Source organism: Xenopus laevis, chromosome 8S (genome assembly GCF_017654675.1).
Source record: "Xenopus laevis strain J_2021 chromosome 8S, Xenopus_laevis_v10.1, whole genome shotgun sequence".
NCBI lineage: Eukaryota > Metazoa > Chordata > Amphibia > Anura > Pipidae > Xenopus > Xenopus laevis.
The window spans coordinates 89,395,444-89,423,395 of record NC_054386.1 but is presented as its reverse complement, the minus strand read 5'-3'; the positions used below and the strand labels follow the sequence as shown (position 1 = coordinate 89,423,395).

At 41.6% G+C, this 27,952-nt stretch overlaps 1 protein-coding gene across 2 annotated transcripts; it reads right to left on the bottom strand.

The window, feature by feature from the left end:
• On the bottom strand, nt 1-27,826 carry LOC108700587 (kunitz-type protease inhibitor 1). Of its 2 annotated transcripts, XM_041574355.1 has the most exons (10): nt 26,904-27,822; nt 16,439-16,593; nt 14,650-14,812; nt 13,649-13,840; nt 12,179-12,214; nt 10,647-10,772; nt 7,103-7,153; nt 5,358-5,528; nt 2,533-2,589; nt 1-1,110 (listed from the first exon to the last, which is right to left on the bottom strand). In XM_041574355.1, the coding sequence occupies exons 1-10, from the start codon at nt 27,310-27,312 to the stop codon at nt 920-922; spliced, it is 1,551 nt and encodes a 516-aa protein (XP_041430289.1). In that variant the 5' UTR covers nt 27,313-27,822; the 3' UTR covers nt 1-919. The 2 variants fall into 2 exon arrangements, with proteins under 2 accessions (XP_041430289.1, XP_041430290.1); XM_041574356.1 differs by lacking the exon at nt 2,533-2,589 and having other exon boundaries at nt 26,904-27,826.
• Between the last annotated feature and the right edge of the window lie 126 nt (nt 27,827-27,952).

The window sequence follows — 27,952 nt, the reverse complement described above, 5'->3', positions numbered from 1 at the left end:
AGGGAAACAATATGGGACTTGCAAGGGCAGGTTTTTTTCCGATTTTGGGCCCTGCACCCCCCAACTCTGCTCCTGCTCTGCTCACATTCTACTCTGCCGTTATGGAAATCTGCCCCTAAGGAGCTCTAATTCAGAAAAGGGTGCCCTCATACACTGCTGTTCATTTTAGGAAATATTAATGACAAATTCATTCTTACTAAGAGTGTCGATTTCTTTATAAAGCATTCAATAATAAAAATAGAATTTCTAAAAAAAGAACTTCTAAAAGATATATACCATGTACTTTGGGTTTTTGTAATTAAGAGGGTTTTTTTTCCATCCCAGACCCATACTCTTCCTGCATCTGCAGCCCATTAAAGATGGCTGTGGTGGTCACTGGTGGATGAGCCGATATTGCAGCAACAAAATAGAAGCTAAATCTTGTTTTTGAAAAAGAATGTAACCGTGGGCTACTTGAAAGTAGACTGGGGGAGCCAGGACCTTGGCTGTATAATAAATCTAACCTATCTGTATTTTTACCATGATTTAATTCATAATAAAGCACCAATTTATGACAATGCATCCAGATTCCTGCTCAGGACAGGTATTTAGCATCTACGGAGTGTAAGTTAAAACAAAAAAAGAAGGAAAAATTTTTAAAAAAAATTCAACAATAAAATAAAACAATGTGACACTTATCTACAAATATTTAGGGGAAAAAAAGAAATCTATTGTGTCCCACTTAAAGAATCTTTTAAATATGTCAGTCCATTGCCAGTTAATCCCTCTTCGTTTAATTCTTTGCTTGTTAAAGGTGACCCAGTTGTCTGCTACCAGTAAGTCTAAAGGGGAAATGACCCAAAAATCAGTCTGTGGTCTATGTGATATGACAGTATATTTAAGGCAGAATTCACTTCACAAGAGAGGGTCCACACGGAGGTCACACGGGCTTGGTGGTCCGGTTATACACCAGATGCTCTGTATCTTCAGTGGTTGAGAGAGTGGAGGTGTTGGCAACTGGTTGGCGCCTACGGCTGCTCTTCCTCTTCTTGATGACGCAGTAACCGATTACAGCCAAAACCACCAGGATGCAGATCCCTAGGATCACTGCTGCTACCACTTCTCCAGAACCTGCATTATGCACAATTAGGAAATGAATAGATATATTATTGAGCAAATATTCTGCAAATCTTACGGCATGGCACAAGGTATTAATACGAATATGAATTGGTGCCTAACACCATAGGGCAGTGAATTTTGCCGAAGAACAGGAGAGAGCAGTTGCACTAGCAGAACCCAGAAGGTGAGTTCTTTTATGTCCGAAGTCTATATTCCATCCATAATCTAAGCACATCTATATATTTATTAATTGAATTAAAATAAATAATTACAAAAATAAATAAATTTTTTATTACTGTAAACATTTTCCTAGATTTTCAAACTTTTTTACAAACATGCTTAAAAGAAAAATCTCCATTGCTTCAGTCTGAAACAACTGCAGCAATTAGCTTTCTACGTGTAGCTTAAAGGTGCCGTGTTCTTTAAGGGTTATGGAACACAGGGAGGTTTACTGCCCATGTTTAATTCTGCGCTATCTCGGGTGTGCGGGCCAACCCGATAACCGCGGGATCCACGGGTCGAGCGGGTTCGGGCCGACCGTGCACTCATCCTCGCAGGTGGAGGGCGGGTGTGGGTTGAGCTCTTCTTCTGCTCTCCCTGCCCACCACCGTTAAATGCCGGCTTTCGACTTCATCTTTTATAGACACTGTGCCTACTTGCCCTGCCCCTTTTGTGACATCATTGTTGGGCGGGTCGGCACGGGTCTATAAAAGCAACGCAGTAGTCGGATGCAGGCGGTTGCGGGCCAAGGGAGGGCAGGTCAGGGTTGGGTGCAGGTCAGGGAAATCCCGACCCGCACATCACTAACGTGAATACCTTTCACTGATCTAACAGTAGATATAAGGTGTCTCTCCAGCTTTCATTTGGTTTTGCCTGACAAAGGGACTTCAGCGCTCTGGATGGTTGCAATGTATTTTTATGGTTAGCCAATATAGGTATCACTTCTACAATACTTTTTGTATTTGTTTGTTTTTTTATTAGTTATTTTTGCAGTTTTATAGGACTTCCACCCCCACAGCTTAGCTTCTCAACAGCAGCCCAGAGTGCACGGAGCATGAGTGGTGTCACTGACTGGCCATTCAATAAGATCGGAACAGCTGTAGAAAACACTGAACATATGGATCATTGCTGGTATAAGCATTGCTGGAGCCTTGGGGGCCCACCAGGGCTGCAAAATGAAGGACACTCCTGGGGGGCCCTCCCAACCTTTAAATGCCATGAACATGGGCAGAAAACAGCTGGGCAGCCAGGAGAGCAGTTCTGGGCTGGCCCACCGGGGTTTTTTCCGGTGTCCCCATGTTCCAGTCCAACCCTGGGTATAAGACAGATGAACATCTGATCTGGTATAAACATTACAGCATTTCTACCCTCCTTCTTAGTTAGATTTAGTTCTCCTTAAATTTTAAAGTTTTAGGACAAGTAAAATGAGCTCACCTGAACCTTCCTTTTGAGCTTCAGTGTCTCCTAATCTTCTCCCAAAAATATCTCGCTCTAAAAAAAAATAAAAAAAAGACTTAATAAAATAAATCATGTCTGATGGCGTCACAAAAACCAAGGTGGAGTGAGCCAGGACTGGAAATGGAATGACACGTCATTTTTAAAGAAGACTTTTTTCAATTGCCTTTATTTTTTTTATCATTTTCCCAAAATTGAAGTTTAATGTTCGTGTCTCTGGTGTTTCAGTCTGGCAGGTCCGTGATCCAGGAGCATCTGAACGGTTACAACTTGCTCCATTTAGTTGATACAATTAGTTGATACATTTCTCAGCAGCATATGTGGAATATTGTATCAATTCTAACAGCTAACCGTAATGAAACTCAAGGATTCTGTTCAGCAGGGACAAAGATACAGGTAAATGTATCAATTTAGAACAGTTAGGGGCAGATTTATCAAAGGTCGTAGTGGATTCGAGGGAATTTTCGAAGTAAAGAAATTCAAAGTCATTTTTTGGATACTTTGACCATTGAATAGGATACTACGACTTCGAAGTAAAATAGTTTGAATATTCAACCATTCGATAATCAAAGTACTGTCTCTTTAAAAAAACTTCAAATTCAATACTTCGCCAAATTAAACCTGCCGAAGTGCTATGTTAGCCTATGGGGACCTTTTAGAGCAGTTTTCTACGTTTTTTGAAGTCGAAGAAAAATCGTTAGATCGATCGATGAAATCCTTCGAATCGTTAGAATACCAAACCGAATCCGAATTTGCATATGCAGATTAGGGGTGGGAAGGGAAAACCTTTTTTACTTCCTTGTTTTTTTTTTTTGTTTTGTGACAAAAAGTCAAGCGCTTTCCCTCCCTGCCCCTAATTTGCATATGCAAATTACAATTCAGATTTGGCTGAATCCGAATCCTGCTGAAAAAGGCAGAATCCCGAACCGAATCCTGGCTTCAGTGCATCCCTAGTTAAAAGTGTCTCCCTAGAGCAGCTCTATGACAGGGGTCAGTGAATCTGCAAACAGTTTGTTTCATAGTGGAGGACAAGCTTTTCTTCAGCATCATTTAAATATGTTTCTCCTCCCTCAGACGGCTTTGGCTGTAATGTGGTAAAAGACTGTGAACATAATTTTAAACTGCAGAATACTGATTATAAATGCTATACTATTTGGAATATTTCATGGTCATTCCCTATTTCTTTAGGGGAAAAAAAGAGGCTTAATAATGGAAGAATAGGTCATACTAAAGCTGGCCATAGACTCAAAGATCCCCTTGTTTGGCGACATCGCCAAACGAGCGGATCTTTCCCCGATATGCCACTAACAGCATGGCTATATCGGGGGTAATTCGGCCATACGGCCGAACGATCGAATTACGATACGCCAAGGGGCTCCGACGGGTAAGTCGGTTAAAAATCAAACCTTCCCAATTGATATCGTGGCCAAATATCGATCGGGAAGACCCGTTGGAAGCCCCCATACACGTGCAGATAAGCTGTCATATTGGTCCAAACGACCGATATCGGCATCTTTATCTGCCCGTGTATGGATACCTTAAGTCGATATAAAAGACTAGAAGAACAAAGAGGTTGAGTGACGAGAGGAGGAATAATAAGTTTGGAAAGTGGGCCAGAAGTCTTTGGTTTTTTCGAGGGCCCCTGGCATCCCAGTCCTACACTGGATACAATAGTTGCTAACATTGCACAGATGCCGCTGAGAAATTTATCAGCTAATTCTACAAGTTTCTAACAGATCAGATTCTGCACCTGAATTATCAAACTGTAAAACTAGCCATAGACGCAAAGATCCGATCGTATGAATCCTCGATTCGTATGATTTACGGACCATGTGTGGAGAGTCCCGATTATGATCGTTCGATTCCCACTAACTTCACGATTTGACGGATTGGTTGTATTGCACTAAAATCAAAGAAAAATCTTTGTGTCTATGGGGACCTTTCGACTGAAACACCAGAGAGAGGAACGACAACGTTTAAAATGTAATCGTAGACAAACGTTTTGAAATTGAAAGAAAAATTAAGTCTTTTTTTCTGGCGTACAATCTGAAAGCACCCACACTCAAGCTGAACTAGTATATAGTAATTTTCAGATTTTTAGTGGTTTCAGATATATTAGCAGTTTTAGACAGATTTATTCTGCCAGGCAGGCTTCAGCTCTCTTTCAAGGAGTGTCAGTAACCTTAAGGGGCATATTTATTAACACAGACATCAGTCTAAAAATGCAAATATCTCTGAAACTATGACTATGCCTCCTGTCAGCCATCATGATAGAAATCTGTCTGACCCACAGGTACAGGTAGAGTCTAGTCTGTAAATCCACCCATACTGGGGGGTGTCAGGCAGATACTGGGGGTCATTTATCAACACTGGGCAAATTTACCAATGGGCAGTAAACCATGGCAACCAATCAGATTGCTGCATTCATTGTCCTACTTGCAGCTGGCTTCAAAAAGCTAATTAATTATTGGTTGCTATGGTCCCATGGGCAAGTGTTGATAAATGAGCCCCGGTGACTTTCAGCCTGGCACAATCCAGGGGTTTCTTAAGCAGAAGAAAAAATAAAAACGCTACATGCACCATGAACCTAAGGGATCTGCAATTAGTATTGCTGATTTTAAAATCAGAAATAAACCAGCCACCTTTCCCATATTTTTTTCCATTAATATTTGTAATTTAACAACCCCCTGTACTCAGGAAAGAACCCAACCACCGAGATTAGTCCATGCGTTCCGGTGAGCTCTTTATTTGAATCCACTTCTCATACACCAGTCTAGCAAAAGAGTGATTGTTTTAAAACTTACCGGAAACCCCTTCACAATATCGCATGCAGTCGGATTCTTTGTGAAAGTTGTTGCCGTTCCCGCCACAGCCGCCGTAAGTAAACCTCAAGCATTTCCGAACGGCAGGGTCATAGTAAAACCGAGAGAAAGAGGCCCGACAAGAACCTGTATTTGGCATGTCAACGCATCGGGCTGAAATTCGGAAAGGAAAAACTATGTTTATTCCTTGCACAGATTTGCGATCATTATAGTAAGCCACATAGCAGATGGAGCCAAGCAGCCTTTCAGTGATTTTGCAAAGCCAAATTGTGCCAATGAATTACAATTCATTACAATAAAACCATGTTCAGTATGAGTGCGCCGCCCCCCCCTGCAACACAATCTTCAGAGGGGCCCAGTGCACTCTTTTTAGCTATAGAGGAAGCAGACCCTGTAGTTCGGGCCCCCCTGCAACTGCAGGGTCTGCTTCCTCTATAGTTCCATCACTGTTCATGTTATATCAGTTGTGCAGTCTAGGATCCTGTCATCAGAAAACGTGTTTTTTTCAAAGCGCATCAGTAGAATTCTGCACTGACATCCATTTTTCAAAAGAGCAAACAGATTTTTTTATATTCAATTTTGATATTGAATTTTGACTTGGGGCTAGACATTGTGTCAATTTCCCAGCTGCCCCCAGTCATGTGACTTGTGCCTGCACTTTAGGAGAGAAATGCTTTCTGGGAGGCTGCTGTTTTTCCTTCTCAATGTAACTGAATGTGTCTCAGCGAGACATGGGTTTTTACTATTAAGTGTTGTTCTTAGATCTACCAGGTAGCGGTTATCTTGTGTTAGCATATCTCCCAACATTTTGGAAGTAAAAAGAGGGACAAAAAATTTTTTCAAACGTAGAACAGCGAATTTGTTTAACCACGCCCCTTTATGTGGCCACACCCCAATTACCATGTTACTTTTACAAAATTTGGCAGGTTATGAAAGTTTGAAAATATTTCTAAACTGATTTTTGTGTCTCAAAATTGTTACAAAAGTATCTTATTTGCACCTGTTAGCTGTTCTGGGTTCTCTGCTAAAAGCCAATTAAGTGAGAAACTTTGTTTCTTTTTCTGGCTGTTCAGTGCAGAGAAAATAGGGACTTTCCAGTACAAATGAGGGACAGCAGGTTGAGCTGTCAAAAGAGGGACTGTCCCTCTGAAAAAGGGACAGTTGGGAGGTATGTGTTAGGGAGCTGCTATCTGGTTACCTTCCCATTTTTCTTTTATTTGGCTGCTGGGGGGGAGGGAGGTGGGTGATATCACTCCAACTTGCAGTGCAGCAGTAAAGAGTGATTGAAGTTTATCAGAGCACAAGTCACATGACTTGGGGCAGCTGGGAAATTGACAATATGTCTAGCCCCATGTCAGATTTCAAAATTGAATATAAAAAGATCTTTTTGCTCTTTTGAGAAATGGATTTCAGTGCAGAATTCTGCTGGAGCAGCACTATTAACTGATTCATTTTGGAAAAAAAAATGTTTTCCCATGACAGTATCCCTTTAGGGAATGTTCTAGCCATATTTTAATACACAATTGCCACAGATACAATGTTTTCGGAATAAGGAGATAGAAAAATACACTGGCACTCGTGGCAAATTTAAGCAGGGAGGACCCCTTGCGTGTTTATTCGCAGGAATGCAACGTTTCAGGGCTATACCCCTTTTTCAAGCATTCGGAATAAGGAGGTCGTGGTTAAATGCGAAATAAATACTGCATGCATAAAAAGTAATGACCTACCTTTATTGTTGGGAATATCAAATGTTTGCAGCTTCTTAAAACCCTTATCATCTGGTGGAAACCGGATAAAAAAATTAATTAAAATGAATCGTAAATAAGAAAAGTCGGCAAAATACACAAAATGTATGATATTTCTCTGCTTTTTCTAGTAAGGCAGTGCTCTCCAATACAGTATTGAGTCAGCTATTTCATACATCATGCTTGTGGGTTGGATGATGTAATTAAAAAATAGTCCCATGGAGAACTTTAGACTATTTGCCCTACAAGCAAAATCATACTTCCCTCTCAAACATACAATATATTCATATCTATGCAGAAATAGTGGTTGGAGAGTACAGCAGGCTACACCTCATTAGTCACAGACAGAACATTTATACTTCATCAGGGTCAGACTGGCCTGCTGGGGCACCGGTAAAAACCCGGTGGGCCCCCAGCCTGGGTGGGCCCCTAGGCCCTTTGTTTAGTTAATTTTGGAGCAGGGCACACATATGCAGGCAGTGGGTGGTGAGGGCCCTACTAAAATGAAATCACAAATGTTTCCGGTAAATAATTGGCAGTGGGGCCCGGGCCGATCGCCGCCCACTTCTGCCCATAGCTGCCTAAATTTCTCTTTGGAGTCCCTCTCACATGAGCATTCTAGGTGCGATTGCGGGCATGCGGCTTTCGATTCACTGAGTGTAATAGGCTGCCGCTGCACTGACAATCGTCGGCTGTCCTGTTACCCTCTTTTGTTGGGAATGTGGTTGTGTAACCATGATGCACTGAGCATACAGGCCAGATAGGAATATGCAAAATGTAGTCTATATATATATATATATATATATACAGTCCAAATACTGGTGCACTCAAAACAAACGTTAATGCCTAGGTGCTGGTTAAAACAGGACATGTATATAGCAAAGAAAACCGCACACACAGGTCTTTTCAAGGTGCAAAATCCAAAAAATGGTATTTATTCCGGAATAAATACCATTTTTTGGATTTTGCACCTTGAAAAGACCTGTGTGTGCGGTTTTCTTTGCTATATATATATATACACACATACACTGTATATAGACAATTACAAGAGTCCTCAGCACTCAACCCATTATATATATATATATATATATATATATATATATATATATATATATATATATATATATATATATATATATATATATATATATATATTTATAAGAATTAAACAGCGACCCGCACTCCAATGTTACGTTAAGAAAATTAGTTTTTATTCAAACTTGTGCATCCAACGTTTCGGCCAATGCCTGGGCCTTTATCCAGGCATGGGCCGAAACGTTGGGTGCACAAGTTTGAATAAAAACTAATTTTCTTCACGTAACATTGGAGTGCGGGTCCCTGTTTAATTCTTATATGCTAAAGCCTTGACCCAGCACCCACAGTGAATTCAAGACTGCATTAGAGTGCGAGCATTTGCCAATATATATATATATATATATATATATATATATATATATATATATATATATATACATACATACATATACATACACACACACACAAAACATAAATAAAAATGTAAATTTTGATATTTATATATGGGCGCTATTTTGTAACGGGGTGCGGGCCCCAGGCACCCCAGTCCAACACTGTCCTGCACCTTATAGGGGTTTATCACCTGTTATAAGAATGATACATATAAATAGATATTTTCTAGCTCATCTTTTCTGGTGTTATCCGTGGTATTAATCAATTTCTGGAGCTACGTTTTGCAGCACTATTGAAAGAATTGGCCCCTGCAGACTGGCAAGACCTCATTCTGCAACTGTTAATCAAAAAGTTGTTGTTTTTAATATTTTATCTACAATAACACTTGAATAAATAAAGCTCCCAGAAAATGACAGACCCCCTTGGACATCTAAAATATCCGAACCAAACGGGTACATACAATACGTACATGGGCTTATATTTGGACTCTGGCAGGACATGGGCTTAAAGTATCAATAGAAGGGGGTGATTGTATGAAAATCCAAAGTGAACCCAGTAAAACTAATTAGAATAGCAATAAAACTGGAAAACATGTATGCCAATAGTAATCTTGTAGTCTTCATGGATTTGGTCTCATGACTGGGATAATTAGTGCATGGTTTACCCTAGAGAAAAGGCAAAATGAATCAGCCAAATGAGAATGCAGGTATTTTTTTCTGGGTTAATGGGTTTTTGTATGGGTGGGGGAGTTTTGAGCAGTCAGTGCTGCAAACAATGGGCCCAGTTGGGTGCCCTACTTACCTGTATGTCCAAAGCCTAAATGCTTCAAATGACTCTAATGGCAATGTCTCCTATCTACAGAATACCAATTCCTTCCACCTATACAGATAAATACTATTTACATATTGGAACAGGGAATATGAGTTTCTCATATACTTACAGGGAGTGTTCATCTATAAATTAAAGGGATACTGTCATGGGAATTTTTTTTCAAAACGCATCAGTTAATAGTGCTGCTCCAGCAGAATTCTGCACTGAAATCCATTTCTCAAAAGAGCAAACAGATTTTTTTATATTCAATTTTAAAATCTGACATGGGGCTAGACATTTTGTCAATTTCCCAGCTGCCCCCAGTCATGTGACTTGTGCCTGCACTTTAGGAGAGAAATGCTTTCTGGCAGGCTGCTGTTTTTCCTTCTCAATGTAACTGAATGTGTCTCAGTGGGACATGGGTTTTTACTATTGAGTGTTGTTCTTAGATCTACCAGGCAGCTGTTATCTTGTGTTAGGGAGCTGCTATCTGGTTACCTTCCCATTGTTCTTTTGTTTGGCTGCTGGGGGGGAAAAGGGAGGGGGTGATATCACTCCAACTTGCAGTACAGCAGTAAAGAGTGATTGAAGTTTATCAGAGCTCAAGTCACATGACTTGGGGCAGCTGGGAAATTGACAATATGTCTAGCCCCATGTCAGATTTCAAAATGGAATATAAAAAAATCTGTTTGCTCTTTTGAGAAATGGATTTCAGTGCAGAATTCTGCTGGAGCAGCACTATTAACTGATTCATTTTGGGAAAAAATTTTTTATCCCATGACAGTATCCCTTTAACTTTTAGTATTATGTAGAGAGTGATATCCTGAGACAATTTGCAACTGGGTTTCGTTTTTCATTATTTGCGGTTTTTGGCGTTATTTAGCTTTTTATTCTGCAGTTCTCCAGTTTGCAGTTTCAGCAAGCTTGTTGCTATGGTCCAAATTACCCTAGTAATCATGCATTGATTTGAATAAGAGACAGGAATATGAATAGGAGAGGACCTGAATAGAATGATGAGTAATAAAAGTAACAATTACAATACATTTGTAGCCTTACAGAGCATTTTTTTCAGATGGGGGGTCAGTGACCCCAATTTGACAGCTGGAAAGAGTCAGAAGAAGAAGGCAAATAACTCCAAAACTATAAAATAAAAAAAAAATAATGAAACCAATTGAAACGTTGCTTAGAATTGGCCATTCTATAACATACTAAAAGTTAACTTAAAGGTGAACCACTCCTTTAAGCCCATCATTTCCCCTTGTGAAGGTCTCGGTCACTTTGCACTTACAGTATTCACAAAACTGTTCATCTGAATTATCTGGGCAGTCTTGGTGCTCATCACATTCCAAAGTGGCATCAATGCAGCAGCCTTGGGCACACTGGAACTGACTGGGGGAGCAGTGCCCATCGCACACTGTAAGGAGAGGACATGCAAATGTTAAATGAACAAAGACAAAATGCTGCCCTGGTATTACTGCAGCCATCATGCTCCCAAGCCAACAGGGCAGGAAGAGTAGTTCACCAACAACTACCAGTCACCAAACCCAGCTACAATGAGAGGATGTTGAGTATGTACCTGTCCCATAAATGTTACCCCACTATAGGGGGAAAATGTGTTACTGCAGGGGCATAACAACAGAGAAGGCAGACCCTGCGGCTGCTGGGGGGCCCAGGAGGTATAGGGGCCCCATAAGGCCCTAATTCATATTCAATTTCAATAAATAATGGTAAGACAAGTCAACCTGTCATGTCGACATGACCGTTATCAAGATCCCTGGGTAATATTAAACATAGTAATATCACTGTAGTAACGTGCAGAAGAGTTAAAGTTGACCCTGTTAGAATTAGCATAATTTGATGAGCTCCTGCCCTTCTGCTTTGAGGGGTCTTTAAGCTGTCACTTTCCTACCAATCAGTGCTTTTAAAGGAGAACTAAAGCCTAACTAAAGAAGTAGGTAGCAATGTTTTACATTATGTTTTGGGCTTCTGTACCAGCCCAAGGCAACCACAGCCCTTTAGCAGTAAAGATCTGTGTCTACAAAGATGCCCCAGTAGCTCCCCATCTTCTTTTCTGCTGATTCACTGCACATGCTCTGTGCTGCTGTCACTTACTGAGCTTAGGGACCCACTCACAATATACAGTACACATAGAATAGAAATGTCACAATATAAGGCTGATTAGTAATTAATAAAGATAATTACTACATGGCAGCACAGAAACCAGTGCAATTAGCATCAGGATTTAATAATCAGCAAACCTGTAGCATCAGCTTATATTACAGGGGAAGCTCATTTTCTGCTGGATAATTAGTGACGAGCCCTAAGCTTAGCTTCTCAACAGCTTCTCAGAGCCCACTGAGCATGTGAGTGTCACAGACACTTTCCAAGATGGTGACCCCCTGTGACAAGTTTGAAGTCCTGGATCATTGCTGCTATTGACAAGCTGAAACTTTAGGCTGGTGCCATAAAAGTTCATTATATAAAATATGGCATTTTTAGCCATATTCATTTTTAAGGTTTAGTTCTCCTTTAATACACATATAGAATGCTTAGATATTGCATTTGAACCCATTTAAAAGACGACATCCCGAACACACAGGTTAAAGATCTCCAATTCTAAAATCTCCATTCCCATTAATACAACATAATATGCAGCTATTATCAGAGGTTATTGTTATGAGTATTTATCAATGGTTGAAAGTTCACCCTTTGATAAATACGCCTTTCAAAATCCCATAGAAATGAATGGAGAGTGGAGGAATATACCCCTATGTATCAAAAGATGCAAAAAAAAAACCACAAGAAGAAAATGTCCAGTACCTGGTTGCAGACGTCTGCCAGACTTGCCAGAATGTTCTGTAAAAAGAAAGTAAAATCAGTTCTTCTTCCATTAACATTACTGGATTGTCCTCCAATCAGATAGGACAGAGTTTGTCTTATAGGACACACAGAATACAAATTATTATTATGACCTTTATTACACTTGAAGTACCACCTGCCACAGACTTAATGACAGCAGCATAAAAGTACAGGTATGGGACCTGTTATCCAGAATGCTCGGGACCTGGGGTTTTCCGGATAACGTATCTTTCCGTAATTTGGGTCTTCATGCCTTAAGTCTACTAGAAAATCATTTAAACATTAAATAAAACCAATAGGCTGGTTTTACTTCCAATAAGGATTAATTATATCTTAGTTGGGATCAAGTACAAGCTGCTGTTTTATTATTGCAGAGAAAAAGGAAATCGTTTTTAAAGATTTGGATTATTTGGAGAAAATGGAGTCTATGGGAGACTGCCATTCCGTAATTCGGAGCTTTCCGGATATCAGGTTTTCCGGATAAGGGATTCTATACCTGTACCATTATACCTGTTCCAAAGATTTCATGTTTTAATTTTGGGGCCTCCCAAAAAAATAAAAGCCCCTTGTTTAATAGCCACTCAAACCCTGCCCACTCGCCATGCCTTTTGTGCCAGGTGAATTATACTTTTCCATCCAGGGCCAGATTTCTTCCCCGGCCGCCCCTAGGCCGCGCGGTCCGACCAGGCTGCCGCGCGGTCCTAGCGCCCGCCTTCCCAGCGAGCCGGCAAAAAAACGCCGTTGCAGCTGGTGTAGTTGAATGGGGACGCGAACGTCCCCATAATGCGGCTGGGCGGCATGCCGCCCCTATTTTTTGCCGCCCTAGGCCCGGGCCTATGCGGCCTCGCCGCAAATCCGGCCCTGTTTCCATCTCAGGGTCCCCTTTGCCATAGGACCCCTATACCTCTCTATTGGTGGTCTTGGGCCTATTTACCACCGTGCCCTACTTATTAAAAGCCACTAAATGCCTTCCAACCAGTACTACAACCCTAGTAGTTATTTTACAGGGACCCAATACTAAAAAATGGTATGTTGAAAAAGCAGTTGTAGGGCTCTTATACACGGACTCTGCGCTCCACTGCATTCTGTTTCCAACTGTTCGGCCGCAGTAGAGCACAGGAGTAAATACATTCGATTCTTCATATGGGCACAATCTCGTGCAGTTCACGCGGCGCCTATAATAAAGAATCAGATGTGTTTAGCCTTTTGCTTCCCTGCAGTTGAATGGATTAAAACGGAACGCAGGGCAAAAACGCCCGTGTGTAAGAGCCCTAACCTTGTCTCTACTCGTACTAGTTTCCTCTTGTTCACGGACAATGATTATGTACAAGTGCTGGGGAATGTAAGCGTTAAAGCAACGGTGCCCTAAGTATCACTGCAAATTTCTTATTAGCCAATTACTGTATACGAAACCGTTCCTGACCATTATACCTCCTGTTGTTCGTTTCTCAGCCAAATTATTCTTGCAGGTTTGCCGGCAATCCTCTATTGTGAGATAGTTATTATGGTTTGGTTTGCAGCCTCCATATGTAAATTCCAAGCAGTCGTCCGCCTCTGGGTTAAAATACCAGCGAGAAAAGGAACCCCGACATCGGCCCACTTTGTATGGAGCAAAGCAGTGTTCTGAAACAAAACACAAGAAATGATCAAATACTTATGAGCCTCCAGCAGGGCCAGGACTAAGGCTAAGCAGAAAAGCATGTTCCTAGAGCGCAATGGTGAGAGTAGGGATGCCACGGCCTGGCCGGTAAAAATGATGGTTGATCACAATGTTATTAATATGGAAAAAAGATAAATATACAGGAAGGCCGGTATTTTTTTCCAGAAAAGGTGGCAACCCTAGGTGAGAGGATGCTGGTCACATACTTCTGCCTTCCTTAGATTCATCCCATTTGTAAGTGCAGTGGATTCAGGGTTTGAGTCACGCACACAAGCAAAGGGTTTCTCAGTCCAGACGAGGAAATGAGCCGATGGACTTGCCTTGGGTGTCTGCAAATTTAGGCCTGGTACTGCCCTCCATCAAGAGGCATTCATCTGCCACAAGGTGGAGTAAACCAACATTCATTGATGCCAACTCAGTCCCTCTAGAGAAAGTCGGCCTTCAGGAGTGCCTCTGCTGTATGATCCAATAGTTCGACATGATCAGATCAGCCTGATATGGCTCAATAGGTGGTCATATTAAGTATAAATCAGTATGGTCAGCTTTAGAGGTAGTCAAAATAACAAATTAAGGGTGCTGAGACAGCATCAATCCCACATCAAAAGGTGAAAGGTATCTCACTAATCCCAGTTCCATACCTATTGTATTCATTAATATTGTCATGTTCCCCTACCTCACCCTGTTCTCTGCATCTACTCACAGTATGGGATCAATATCTCCAGTTATCAGAATACATTGTCCCCTCCCAGAATGGGACCAGGATTAGACTCACCCTCTGTCTCCTGCTTCGACAGTACCGTGATGGTGACAGTAGCCGAGTTCTGCTGGTCTGCAGTGTCTGTGACGACCAACTGGAATGTATACTGTCCAGGGTGCAGGTTTGAGACCTCTATAGAATGGGACACATCTGCTTCTGAATCCTCTGCTGGTATCTCCTGCAGTAACACAAATGGCATTATGAACAGAGGTTTCTCAATGGTGGGTGTGTGTGTGAAAGGATTGAACAGGGGCTCCGGCTAAGGATCAGTTAGAGTAAGATTTGCGGTATTATTCTCACTGCTACTGTAGGCACCATCTCTCCCTACTATACCGGCTATCCCACAGTCACACTCCCTTCCCAGAGACTATTATCCCACTGTTACTATAGGCACCATCTCTCCCTACTATACCTGCTATCCCACAGTCACACTCCCTTCCCAGAGACTATTATCCCACTGTTACTATAGGCACCATCTCTCCCTACTATACCTGCTATTCCACAGTCACACTCCCTTCCCAGAGACTATTATCCCACTGTTACTATAGGCACCATCTCTCCCTACTATACCTGCTATCCCACAGCCACACTCCCTTCCCAGAGACTATTATCCCACTGCTACTATAAACACCATCTCTCCCTACTATACCTGCTATCCCACAGTCACACTCCCTTCCCAGAGACTATTATCCACTGTTACTATAGGCACCATCTCTCCCTACTATACCTACTATCCCACAGTCACACACCCTTCCCAGAGACTATTATCCACTGTTACTATAGGCACCATCTCTCCCTACTATACCTACTATCCCACAGTCACACACCCTTCCCAGAGACTATTATCCACTGTTACTATAGGCACCATCTCTCCCTACTATACCTGCTATCCCACAGCCACACTCCCTTCCCAGAGACTATTATCCACTGTTACTATAGGCACCATCTCTCCCTACTATACCTGCTATCCCACAGTCACACTCCCTTCCCAGAGTTTATTATCCACTGTTACTATAGGCACCATCTCTCCCTACTATACCTGCTATCCCACAGCCACACTCCCTTCCCAGAGACTATTATCCACTGTTACTATAGGCACCATCTCTCCCTACTATACCTGCTATCCCACAGTCACACTCCCTTCCCAGAGACTATTATCTCACTGTTACTATAGGCACCATCTCTCCCTACTATACCTGCTATCCCACAGCCACAGTCCCTTCCCAGAGACTATTATCCCACTGTTACTATAGACACCATCTCTCCCTACTATACCTGCTATCCCACAGTCACACTCCCTTCCCAGAGACTATTATCCACTGTTACTATAGACACCATCTCTCCCACAGTCACACTCCCTTCCCAGAGAATATTATCCCACTGTTACTATAGACACCATCTCTCCCTACTATACCTGCTATCCTACAGTCACACTCCCTTCCCAGAGACTATTATCCACTGTTACTATAGGCACCATCTCTCCCTACTATACCTGCTATCCCACAGTCACACTCCCTTCCCAGAGACTATTATCCACTGTTACTATAGGCACCATCTCTCCCTACTATACCTGCTATATCAGCCACAGTTCATTCGAGAGACTATTGAACCCAGTTAACTGAATTAAGAGATAAATATGACTAAATAGAGTAGTGTTAAACACACATTGGCAAAAAATAAATAAATACATTAAAAAAAGAACACAGGACTGTGGTTTTGAAGAAAGATTTGTAAATGTAAAGGATAGAACAAAATAGCAAAATAATCCTTTTAAGCAGGGTCACAAACACTACTCAAGACTTACCTCATACACCACAGTAGGGTCTCCATGAAGAAGGCTCCATTCATAGCGGATAATCCCCTCCCTGTCCAGGCTCTCAATGCCAGTCAAGACAACTGTCTGTAAAGGTTGGGTTTTAACATCAGGGCCTGCCCTTGCAATAGGAGGATGATCTTCCTCTAGAGGCAAAATAAAAGGAACACAAGGGAGTTTTTATTCTACAGCTAATATATCTCACACAGCTGTACACTAGGCAGGCAGGTGAATGCAAACTCACAATACATTCCAATGAAATGTGCATTTTCTGCTAAAATGGCACAAAGACTTTCTTTACAATTTATTTTTTTAATTTTGTATCTGCCTTAAAAAAAAAAAATTGAATGTATACTTAAACTTGTAACTGCCAGATACATCCTCCGTACTTTTGCTGCAGCGAACAATCTGACTAGAGCCCTCTACTACTTTTGTGAATAGGCCCTTACAAATTGAGTAAATCCGGTTTGAGGTTTTCCTTTATACATTAATAAATGTGGCCAATTAAATGTCCCCTTCCTGTTTTTGCACTTGACTTAAATGGTTACTGCTACCAAACAGTATAAAAACAGGAATGGGAACGGTTATACAGAATGCTCATGGCCTGGGTTTTTCCTGAATAGGGGTCTTTCTATAGTATGGATCCTCATACCTTAAGTATACTAAAATCATTTAAACAAACAGTAGACTGGTTTAGGCTTCCAGTAAGGATTAATTATATCTTAATTGGGATCAAGTACAAGCTACTGTTTTATTATTACGGAAAAAAAGGAAATAGTATTTAAAATGTGGATTATTTGGATAAAAATCCTCTTCAGATTTTTTGCAGGGAGGAGGCAGCGACTACATGGACGCCACTGCCTTTATGGGTAGGGATGATGGAATTTTTTCGCCTTGTTTTGCAGCAGAAATGACGCCCACAGATTTGTATGGCAGCGAGCGACAAAAAAAAAAAGGCGTGCATCAAAAGAATTTTGCCGCGCGTCAACATTTCTTTGATGCCCATAGACTTTACTGGGGGTCGGCGACATTTTGTAGACGGCGATTTTTGGCGAAAAGAAACGGGTCAAATTCACCCATCCCTATTTATGGGCTCTAAAAAGTTTTTCAACACAGAGGGTTTCCATTCTAACCAGTAAGGTCTTCTAATTTGTAGTTAAAGCAAAATGTTGAACTGCTATCTAGGAAGGACCTATATTTTTTTTCAAAATGGAAGCAAATGCATGTTTTCTCAAAAAAAAACACTTTAGACTAAATATTATAACAGGTATGGGACCCGTTATCCAGAAAGCTCCAAAATATGGGAAGGTCATCTCCCATACACTCAATTTTATCCAATTAATTCACATTATGATATCCTTTTTCTCTGTAATAATAAAACAGTAGCTTGTACTTGATCCAAACGAAGAGATAATTAGTCCTGATTGGAAGCAAAACTAGTTTTATGATCTGAAATATTTGCAGTTGTATCTTTGCTTATCTTAAATTGTTAGAAATGTATCGAAGAGCAGCTCTTTGCCAAAAAGCCTCATTTTAATTAAGTTTCAGAAAGGAACTTTTTCTGGTGTCAGTACAGGTGATCAAAGAGGACGTTTCATTAAGAAACCTGGGACTGTCGGCTGAGCCGTCAATATCAGGACTGTCCTGCAGAAAACAGGACAGTTGGGAGGTATGCGCGATACCTGAACACAGGTATAAACAGGTGCAGTCTATTATAGCCATTCTACACAAAGTCAGCAGTAACATACACAAGGCTTTCTTCCCAACACACCTCTAGCACCTGATAAGCTCATGGATTCAGGCCTGAATCTGTGGGGAGGCCTAAAAGAGCATTTTTTTAGATGGGGTCAGAGACCACGTTTGAAAGTTGGAAAGAGTCAGAAGACTATAAAATAATTCAGACTATAAAAAATAAATAATGAAGAGCAATTGAAAAGTTGTTCAGAACTGGCCATTTTATAACATAATAAAAGTTAACTCAAAGGTGAACCCCTGTCTCAGTTCGAAGTAACTAATAACAACCAATCAGAAGGTAGCATTCACTGGTCTGGTGTATGAAAGCAAAGATCTGTTTGGTTCCTACGAGTTGCAAGACCGGCTGTAAATCTCTCCCTTGTTACTGCATTCCTTAAATGTTACCTTCCAGGCAGTGCTTGGGGGGCACACCCAGTAACATGTTGGTTATGTGAGGAATTTCTGAATATATTTCTGTTTAATGCTGTGTTTTCACTGACCTGCCTAACATTTATAACCAACCTGTTTATGTCCATTGATGTCACACACACGTAATGAGATGTTTGCAAAAAAGTACAAAGGCAAACAAAGACAGCGGGATAAATATTGTACACTGTATAGATATGGCTAGACTCCGATTTCCAAGCGGCTGTTGGAAGGCAGGCTCCCAGCATGCTCAGCTCAGAGCTAGCTAACAAAAAACAAACAAATCTAAACTGGACATTAATGGGACAAATCTAAACTGAAAACAAATAGGACCAATCTAAATTGGACATTAACGGGAGAAATCTAAACTGGAAACTAGCTCAAGCCAGTCCAGAACACAAAATGTATTTAACAAACACACCTACTAACCAGAGGCCTTGAATTGTGTCCCAGACACACAGAATACACTATACACTAGAGACCACTATATAGACTATACCCTCTTACACTACTTTGGGCTTGACTTGGTGTCCAGTCTCACTGGAATAGGGAACAAGGGGGGAGAAACAACAAGACTAAGGGCCAAGGAATGTGCACTGATCATTGTTGTGTGCAATTACAGATCTTTACATTTAACCTCCCCTGAAGGCAATACTTAAGGTGGCCATAGACACACAGATCCTTTCGTCCGGCAGAGATCGGTCGTTTGGTCGATCGGTCAGGTTTGATTTTGACCCGACCAATCCCGCCGGAGCCCATGGCACATCGTAATCGGATCGAACAATCAGATTACCCCCAATATAGCCATGCTTGTTAATGACATATCGGGGGAAAGATCCGCTCGTTTGGTGATGTTGCCAAACGAGCGGATCTTTGCGTCTATGGCCACCATAAAACATCAATGAAATACCCCACAGATACAGACTACAGGGCTCTTATATACACACCACACCTACTGTATCAGATAATCATGCATCTTGTTGCAGTGGCATAACGCAGTGGGACATGCAGAACTCCCAACAGTTTGGATATAGAAAGAGGGACACAAAGATTTGTTGCGCTGAGCAGGCCAGATGTTTTTTGGCCATGCCTATTTTTATATGAGCTGTCAAAATTGGGACGGTTCCGCGAAAAAAAATGGGACAGTTTTGAGGTATGGACATGGAATGTGGGGTAAAGGTGGCCATAGATGTAGCGACGTCGACAAATGAGCGTATCCCTGCCAGATATGCCCACATTGAAGTTGGCGATATCGGGCTGATCCGATCAGGGGCCCTAGGGCCCAAAAATCGGATAATAATGCATCCAATACGGGTGGTCGGATCGTAGGACGGCATAAACGCACAGATGCGGCCGCGATCAGACGGAATTTTTTAACCTGCCCAATCAAGATCTGCCTGACTTTCGGCCAGATATCGTTCAGGGAAGCCAGTCGGATGTCCCCACACATGGGCTAATAAGCTGCCACTCTATCTGTCGGCAGATTTTATCTGCCCATGTGTGGGGCCTTTAGTTTCCTCTACAGCCAGTCACTAAAAATGAGTTGGGAGCAGGGAGGTTAGTGGTATATTTAGGTCCGGTGTCTCCCTAGGAACCAGACTTATCTGTGCCCCTTACAGCAGAAGTCAAGTCATTTACACGCCTGCTACATGTCATGGCTCCAAGAAATTGCCGGCTGATTTATGCAAGTGATTTCTGGCAGCAACTATGGAGCTTTTTTATTTTGTAAAAAAAATACTTGAAGGCTAACCCTAGGCACAGGCCCTCGGGTACTTATATAGAAATACGGCCCTGGTTGTAGTGCGTCTGGACTCAGCTCAGGCCTGACCTCCACCCACATGTACGTGCTGGCTCCTCTATAAAACAATATGTAAAGTTCACTTGTGTAATACGGCTGCTGCTTTAGATATCATGTACAACGGACCTTCATTATTAAAAGTGGGATTGTAGCCTTAACTCAGTTTTGATATAGATAATGACGCCAATTCACTTTCATTGTTATTACTCTTTTAATCATGGTCTTCAATAATTTCAATTTCAATAATAGTGCCTAAAAACAAGACACACCCACCATTACCTGCTTTGTGTAAAGAGTGGCCCTGATCACATTTGAGGTGTCCCCGGAGGATCCTCTCAATGGTATATCCCGGGTCAGTCCATCTCAGCAGGAAATGACCATGGGTTCCTGATACCATGTTGATCAAAACACACCTTTATAGACATTACTAGAGTTGAGTCAGCCAACAACCCTTTATTTGAACAGAAGGCTTTCTCACCCTCCTCCTCCTCCCCAGCAAATTATCAGCGTAAGGCCACCTGCTGCGGTGACTCACATTTAGCTGAGTAACCCACTTAATTTCTCACACATTCCTTTCTCTCACGTCACAATAAGAACGGACTTCAGCACAGAAATACAACCTTGTGAGATTGATACATACGGTAATTATAATTTAATTATAATTTATCATGATGCCATTTAGCATGGCTGATTATAAGGCATTTAGCAAGAATGCCCACAAAAATAAAAGGCTGTGACATCACATATAGCAGAAAATACTCTGGATATCCAGGTCGATTTCTAGATGGGCATAGGACTGCGGCATCAGCAGCTCAAAAAAACTCCTCAGGATCTACAAATGTCCACCCCTGAAGCTGCCATTGTTACTTTGCTCTGTGTCATACTACACAACTATTTGGCTCTATTTTGGACCGCCATGTTGGACCATTGTGTGATTCCACATGTGAAACGACCAACCAAGATGGCCTAGATGAAATTATTTACCACTGGTACCAGCAATACTTCCTAGAAACTATTTCATCCCAGGAATATTTCAGGGCCAGATCGATGCACAACAGAAATACATGTGCAGTTTCATGTTGGTTGCTCACTTGCAGGCCCTTTGCAGTTCCAGGTCACCTCACGAATACAAACATGTGGCCAAATGTATCAGCAGGCCAAAAGTTGGTTGCGTAGAATAGGAAGGCATGTTCTTAAATAATGAATTGGATATGCCTGAAAAAGATAGGACAGCAGCCATGTTCTCATAGGCTACTGGTGTAGACCTTAAATGTTGACCTGAGGCCACAAAGGCTGGAAACCTCTATCCTTAAGGTGGCCATAGACGTAGAGAATGAGCGGATGTCTACGTCTATGGCCACATTGAAGTGGACAATATCAGGCTGATCCGATTGTGTGCCCTAGGGCCCAATGATCGGATCATAATAGATCCGATACGGGCAGTCGACTTGATTTTTTAACCACCAGCCCCATCGTGATCTGCCTAACTTTCGGCTAGATATCGATTGGGGAAGCCCGTCGGATGGCCCCAGACACGTTACCCCTTTAGATTAGTACTTTGAGATATCCTTAAATATTAATTTAATCTTCAGATTAGAAGAAAGGAGGTTTTGCCTAAATATTGGGAAGGGTTTTTTTTTTACAGTAAGAGCTGTGAAGATGTGGAATTCTCTCCCTGAATCAGTTGTACAGGCTGATACATTAGATAGCTTTAAGAAGGGGTTGGATGGTGTTTAGCAAGTGAGGGAAATAGCTCATAGTACAAGTTGATCCAGGGACTGGTCCCATTGCCATTTTGGAGTCAGGAATTTTGTCCCCTCTGAGGCAAATTGGAGAGGCTCCAAATGGTTTTTTTTGCCTTCCTCTGGATCAAGTATCAGTTAGGCAGGTTATATATAGACTTAAGGTTGAACTTGATGGATGTGTGTCTTTTTCAACCTAACTTACTATATAAAGGGGTTTATATAAAACCTCATTAAAAAGGAGAGAGACTTTTAGTTAAGTTAAAACATTAAAAAAAATGCACGTGGGCATATACTGCAAATGCTTGAGGATAAAGCTATATAGATAACAGGCTCACCACAGCACCTCGGGAACTCAGGGTAAGGCTACAAGAGTGTCAGCAGTTGGGCCTCTATGACATTAGAGACAATCAGGTCTGGATTTGTGGAAAGGCCACCAAGGCGGGGAGGCATGCAGCCCAACCACATCCACATTGGTTTGGAAGCTCTAGTGCTGCTCACGAGATGAAAATTTGTGCATGTGCACGAATGAGGGGGAGGGGTGACTAATGGCAGCCGGCCTAGGGGTGCCCGCTATGTAAATCCGGCCCTGGAGCCAATACCTGCATTTAAAAAATATTTGGCTCATAAGTGTGACCCTGCAGCAGAGTTCTTCATTGCATACCAGTTTAAATGACTGTGCCAGACAAGTAAAAATCTCTTTTTTTGTCATTATTGTAGTTTTTTACCTTGTTAGAGGGTCGGAGGTTCACATTTTACTTTTATTATTTTATAGAATGTCCTATTCCTAGCAACTTGCAGTTGGCATTCATTATTTATCTTTTATATTATTATTTTTAATTATGTGTCTTTTTTTTCTGCCTCTTTCTTGCTTTCAGATGGGGTCTGTGCCCCTGGCAGACAAGATTCTACAATCTTATTGTAACTTTTTATTGCTGATCTTCCTATTCAGTCCTTTGCTTATTGATATTTCAGTATCGCATTCAAATCACTGACTGGTTGCTAGGGCAAATAAGACCCTAGAAACCAGATAACTGTTGAAATAGCAAACCTGGAGAGTTGCTTAACAAAAGAGCTTAATAAACAAAACAAAAATTAAAAAATGAAAATTGCAAATTGTATCAGCATATCAATACCTACATCATAATAAACCACCTCGTTAATGGAGATTTACCACTAAGACTTTCTAAGAGTGAGCTGCACAATGCACAGAGGCATGCATTTATAGACACAAGCCATTGCATGCAGGGAACAGCAACCTGGCCAAATAACGTACATTAATTATGACACATAAGAGCCTTGGGGAAATATAGAATAAATTTAACTAAGGTTTTTTTTCAGTATGGCATGCTGCCATCAAGCTATAAATATGAAAAAGGTGTGTTATTACTACTGGCAAATGATCGATGCAAATAAATGTGTTTAAGCAAGGAGGTGACTTTAAATCTATTAGAGAGGCGTCTACTTAATACTGTAAACTCTATACATAATACAGGAACGCCCATCACCAGTAAAAAGGGAAATAAGTGGTTAGTAAATCTAACGGCTATGGAAATATGAAATGCGTCGGTCCCTTTTAACTGTCTGCACTGCTGGTTTTGATATTTGATATGATATAGCAAAAGTCAGCTGATTAACAGACCTTTAAAGAACCATACAATGGTTTGAGACACTTCAAGGCTTAGCTGGAAGCTTCTTCTAAGTTGTCTCAAGAGTCAGAACCAGCAGTGTCAGAAGGGACAAACAAATGTACAACTTGCAATAGCATTACATTTGCAAACAGCTCAAAATGTATTTTGTATATACTGTAGGACGGCATATCATGGGCATATGTTAATCTCTATGTGGCAGTGGCACAAAGTTTTGCCCACTGAGTGGTTGAGTGGATAGCAAACAAAACACTACAAATTGCCCCTCCATTCATACCTCCCAACTGTCCCGTTTTTAGAGGGACAGTCCTTCTTTTGACAGCTCAACCTGCAGTCCCTCGTTTGTACTGGAAAGTCCTGTTTTTCTCTGCACTGAACAGCCAGAAAAAGAAACAAAGTTTCTAACTTAATTGGCTTTCGGCAGAGAGCCCAGAACAGCCACAGCAGAAGATAAGGTACTTTTGTAACAATTTCTAGATAAGCAAATAAATAATTGCAACAATATAAGATAACAGGTCCCTTAGACTCACAGCTTAAAGGGCAATTCACCTTCATTAGCAAAACTGTAATAACTAAAAAAAAAAAAAACACAGAAATATGTTCAAACTTTCATAACCTGCCAAATTTTGTGAAATGAACATGGTAATTAGGGTGCCCACAAAAACTTTTTTTGTCCCTCTTTTTCTTTCCAAAATGTTGGGAGGTATGCACTTTGATGGTAAGTCCCTAGACTGCCGGTACACTCGTGGGTCATGCTTGGGAACATTGCAGTAAGTGCATGCCATGAAATAGGCCATAGAACAATCAGAACAGCTTAATTGGGTGGTTCACCTTCAGGATAACGGTTAGTTTGTAAAAGGAGGAGCGATTCTAAGCAACTTTTCGATTAGTCTTCATTATTTATTTTTAATAGTTGTTTTATTACTTGCCTTCTTCTTCTGACACTTTCCAGCTATGAAATCGGGGGTCACTGACCTCATGTAAAAACAAATGCTCTGTAAGACTACAAATTTAGTGTTATTGCTGCTTTTTATTCCTCATCTTTCTAATTGGGCCCTCTCCTATTCATATTCCAGTCTTTTATTTAAACCATTTATGGTTGCTAAGGGAATCTGGACCCTAGCAACCAGATTTCTGAAATTCCAAACTAGAGAGCTGTTGAATAAAAAAAAAAGCTAAAAACAAATAATAACAAATAAAAACCAATTGCAAATTGTCTCATAATATCACTCTCTACATCATCCTAAAAGTTAAGTCAAAGGTGAACAACCTGCTTCAAAGGAACAAGGAGTTGCAGAGCTATGACTTCTCTTCACTTCCTTTCAGCTTGATCAATGGAAATTGGCCAAACTATGACGAGCTTTACAGGCAGCGCCTGCATGTCAACAGTTATATTTGGGATATTTTGATAAGCTTCCACATACTCTTCCGGTCTGCAATTAACACTGTACAGGGCCCAGTTATAAGTAAGAACAAGGGCAGTGGCCCCAACTTGGATCCCATAGAACCAGGTTGTCCCCATCCTATTCCTGACTGTGAGAATCATTATGAAGAAGAAAAAAACACAGCAGAGGTGACTTTTCCATGATTCTCCCCTGAAACTTTGCTTACGTGCATTTTGAGGTGGGAATAAAGGGGAAGTTTTCTCCTGATTCAAGATTTGCTTTTAGCATGGGCAAAAATGCTACAGGTATCGGATCCGTTATCCGGAAACCCATTATCCAGAAAGCTCAGAATTACAGGAAGGCGTCTCCCATAGACTACATTTTATGCAACAAATTCACATTTTTAAAAAAAGGTTTCCTTTTTCTCTGTATCAATAAAACAGTACATTGTACTTGATCCCAACTAATTAATCCTTATCGGAAGCAAAAGCAGCCTATTGGGTTTATTTATTGTTCACATGATTTTCTAGTAGACTTAAGGTATGAGGATCCAAATTATGGAAAGATCAATTATCTGGAAAACCCCAGGTCCCTAACATTCTGGATAACAGGTCCCATACCAGTACCATAAAAAACACTAGATGGACCTTAAAGGCAGCGCACATGATACTTAGGGTTAGTTCACACAAGGAGATTCGGGGAGATTTTGTCACCCGGCGACTAATCGCCTCTTCTTCAGAGCGTCAGTCTCCCCGAACTGCCTCAGTGTGTTTTCCCATGGAAAACGCATCGCCGCGTGTGCGTTACCGGAGGTGACTTTTCATTATAGCCTATGGGAAAACACGCTAAGGCAGTTCGGGGAGATTGTCGCTAAGAAGACGAGCCGATTAGTCGCCAGGCGACAAAATCTCCCCGAATCTCCTCGTGTGAACTAACCCAAATGGCTGCAAAGAAGCAACGGTTCTGAGGATTTACAGAACGTTGAAGCAGCCAGACCATAGTTTGCTAGGGAAAATCTTATCAGGCATCACAATTTAAACACATCAGTGTAGAAATAAGTTGCAAAGCAAATATCCCGCTTCATACACAAACACACATACACAACTGGACTGCCTGTGGGATTAGTTACCCTTTTGTTTCATTCTGTGGCTTGACATTTAAGTCGCTGAGGTTTCTGATGTTCGCAATAGGGATGCACCGAATCCACTATTTTGGATTCAGCCGAACCCCCGAATACTTTGCGAAAGATTCGGCGAATACCGAACCCTAATTTGCATATGCTAATTAGGGGTGGGAATGGGAAAACATTTTTTACTTCCTTGTTTTGTGACAAAACGTCACACGATTTCCCTCCCCACCCCTAATTTGCATATGCAAATTAGGATTTGGCTCGGCTGGGCAAAAGGATTCGGCTGAATCCGAATCCTGAAAAAGTCAGAATCCTGGAACTGAATCCTGGATTCGGTGCATCCCTAGTTCGCAACCTGTAGTGGTAATTGGGTGTCACTAGGGTCACAGACCCTAGCAACCAAGCAATAGCTTTAAGCGAAGGTTGGGCCTGCAATGAATAATTGTTAAAAAGGCCTATGACTTAAAATCTTGAAAACTGAAATAACAAGCAGCTACAACATAGATTAGATCATATGACAACATGCAAACGCAGATCATTTAAAGGGGAACTGCACTTTTTATATAAATATTTCAGGCTAAATTATTATTTACCCCCTTCCTTTTCCATGGTCGCTTGATACTTGTTATACACATCCATGGTTACAAAGTTGACGAAGCCCGGCTTCCTGATGAATTTGCAGACAAACTCCTGTTCGTAGAGGCAGTTGATGAGAAAGCAGGAGTTGATCACGTCCTCCCCATTGTCGGTCTCTTGAGCCAGGGCTAGGTTACACCCTAGAGTCCTACAGCAAGCGCTCATACAGTCCCTGCCACTGTGCAAGGGAGGGGAGGACAGAAAGGTCGCCCCACTTTTCACAGAATAGTCCAGGTCCAACACAAAATCGTGAAAGCCTTTAGTAAAGTTGTCCAGGCAGGTCTGCCCGTTGGAGTCTGACCAAACCAGTTGTGTTGCTACAAAGAGAAGCACCAGCAAAGACTGGAGGTGGCCCATTCTGCTCATTAGAGGACCCAGCTCACACTGAGTGGGGTTTCTCTAATCTGCTCTGGAGGAAATGCTGCCAAAGTGGTTTATACAGGAGACGTAACCACAGACAAAAGGAGAACTAGACAACCTGAAATTGTTATATCAGCACAGCTGCTGGCGCTTGGAGTCTTTTCTGGATATCTTGCTTCAGAAAAAAACTTGTGCCTTCTTGATAATCTTTTACGTTCCAAATAAATCCCAGGATTATGCAAAGAAATAGGTCCATTGGCCACACTTTGGCTCTTGGGTTGCTGCTCTGATGAGCCAGGCAATATAAAGCAGATTCCAGAATCAGGGAGAGGCCATTGTTTTCTTTCCCCCCCTCAAACCTTAATCCAAAAACGTGAAGGCGATTTCCCCTTTGTGTCCTTCTGGGAGAGTTTCAGATGAAACTGGAGTGGGTGTTGCTTCCCAGCAGCTCTCCTATTTTAACTCCTCACCTGCCAGCCAGGTGTCTACCCTACCTGTGACTGGGAGCAAGGAGGAGCCCGGAAGTGAAACTCTACACTCTGCAGCTCCCTTCCTCCACCTTTGCTTCAAGGGAAGATGACGAAGAGGAGGGGGCAGGGGGCTGAGGAATGTCTTTCCTCTGAAAAGGATAGTGACCTACCTGGGA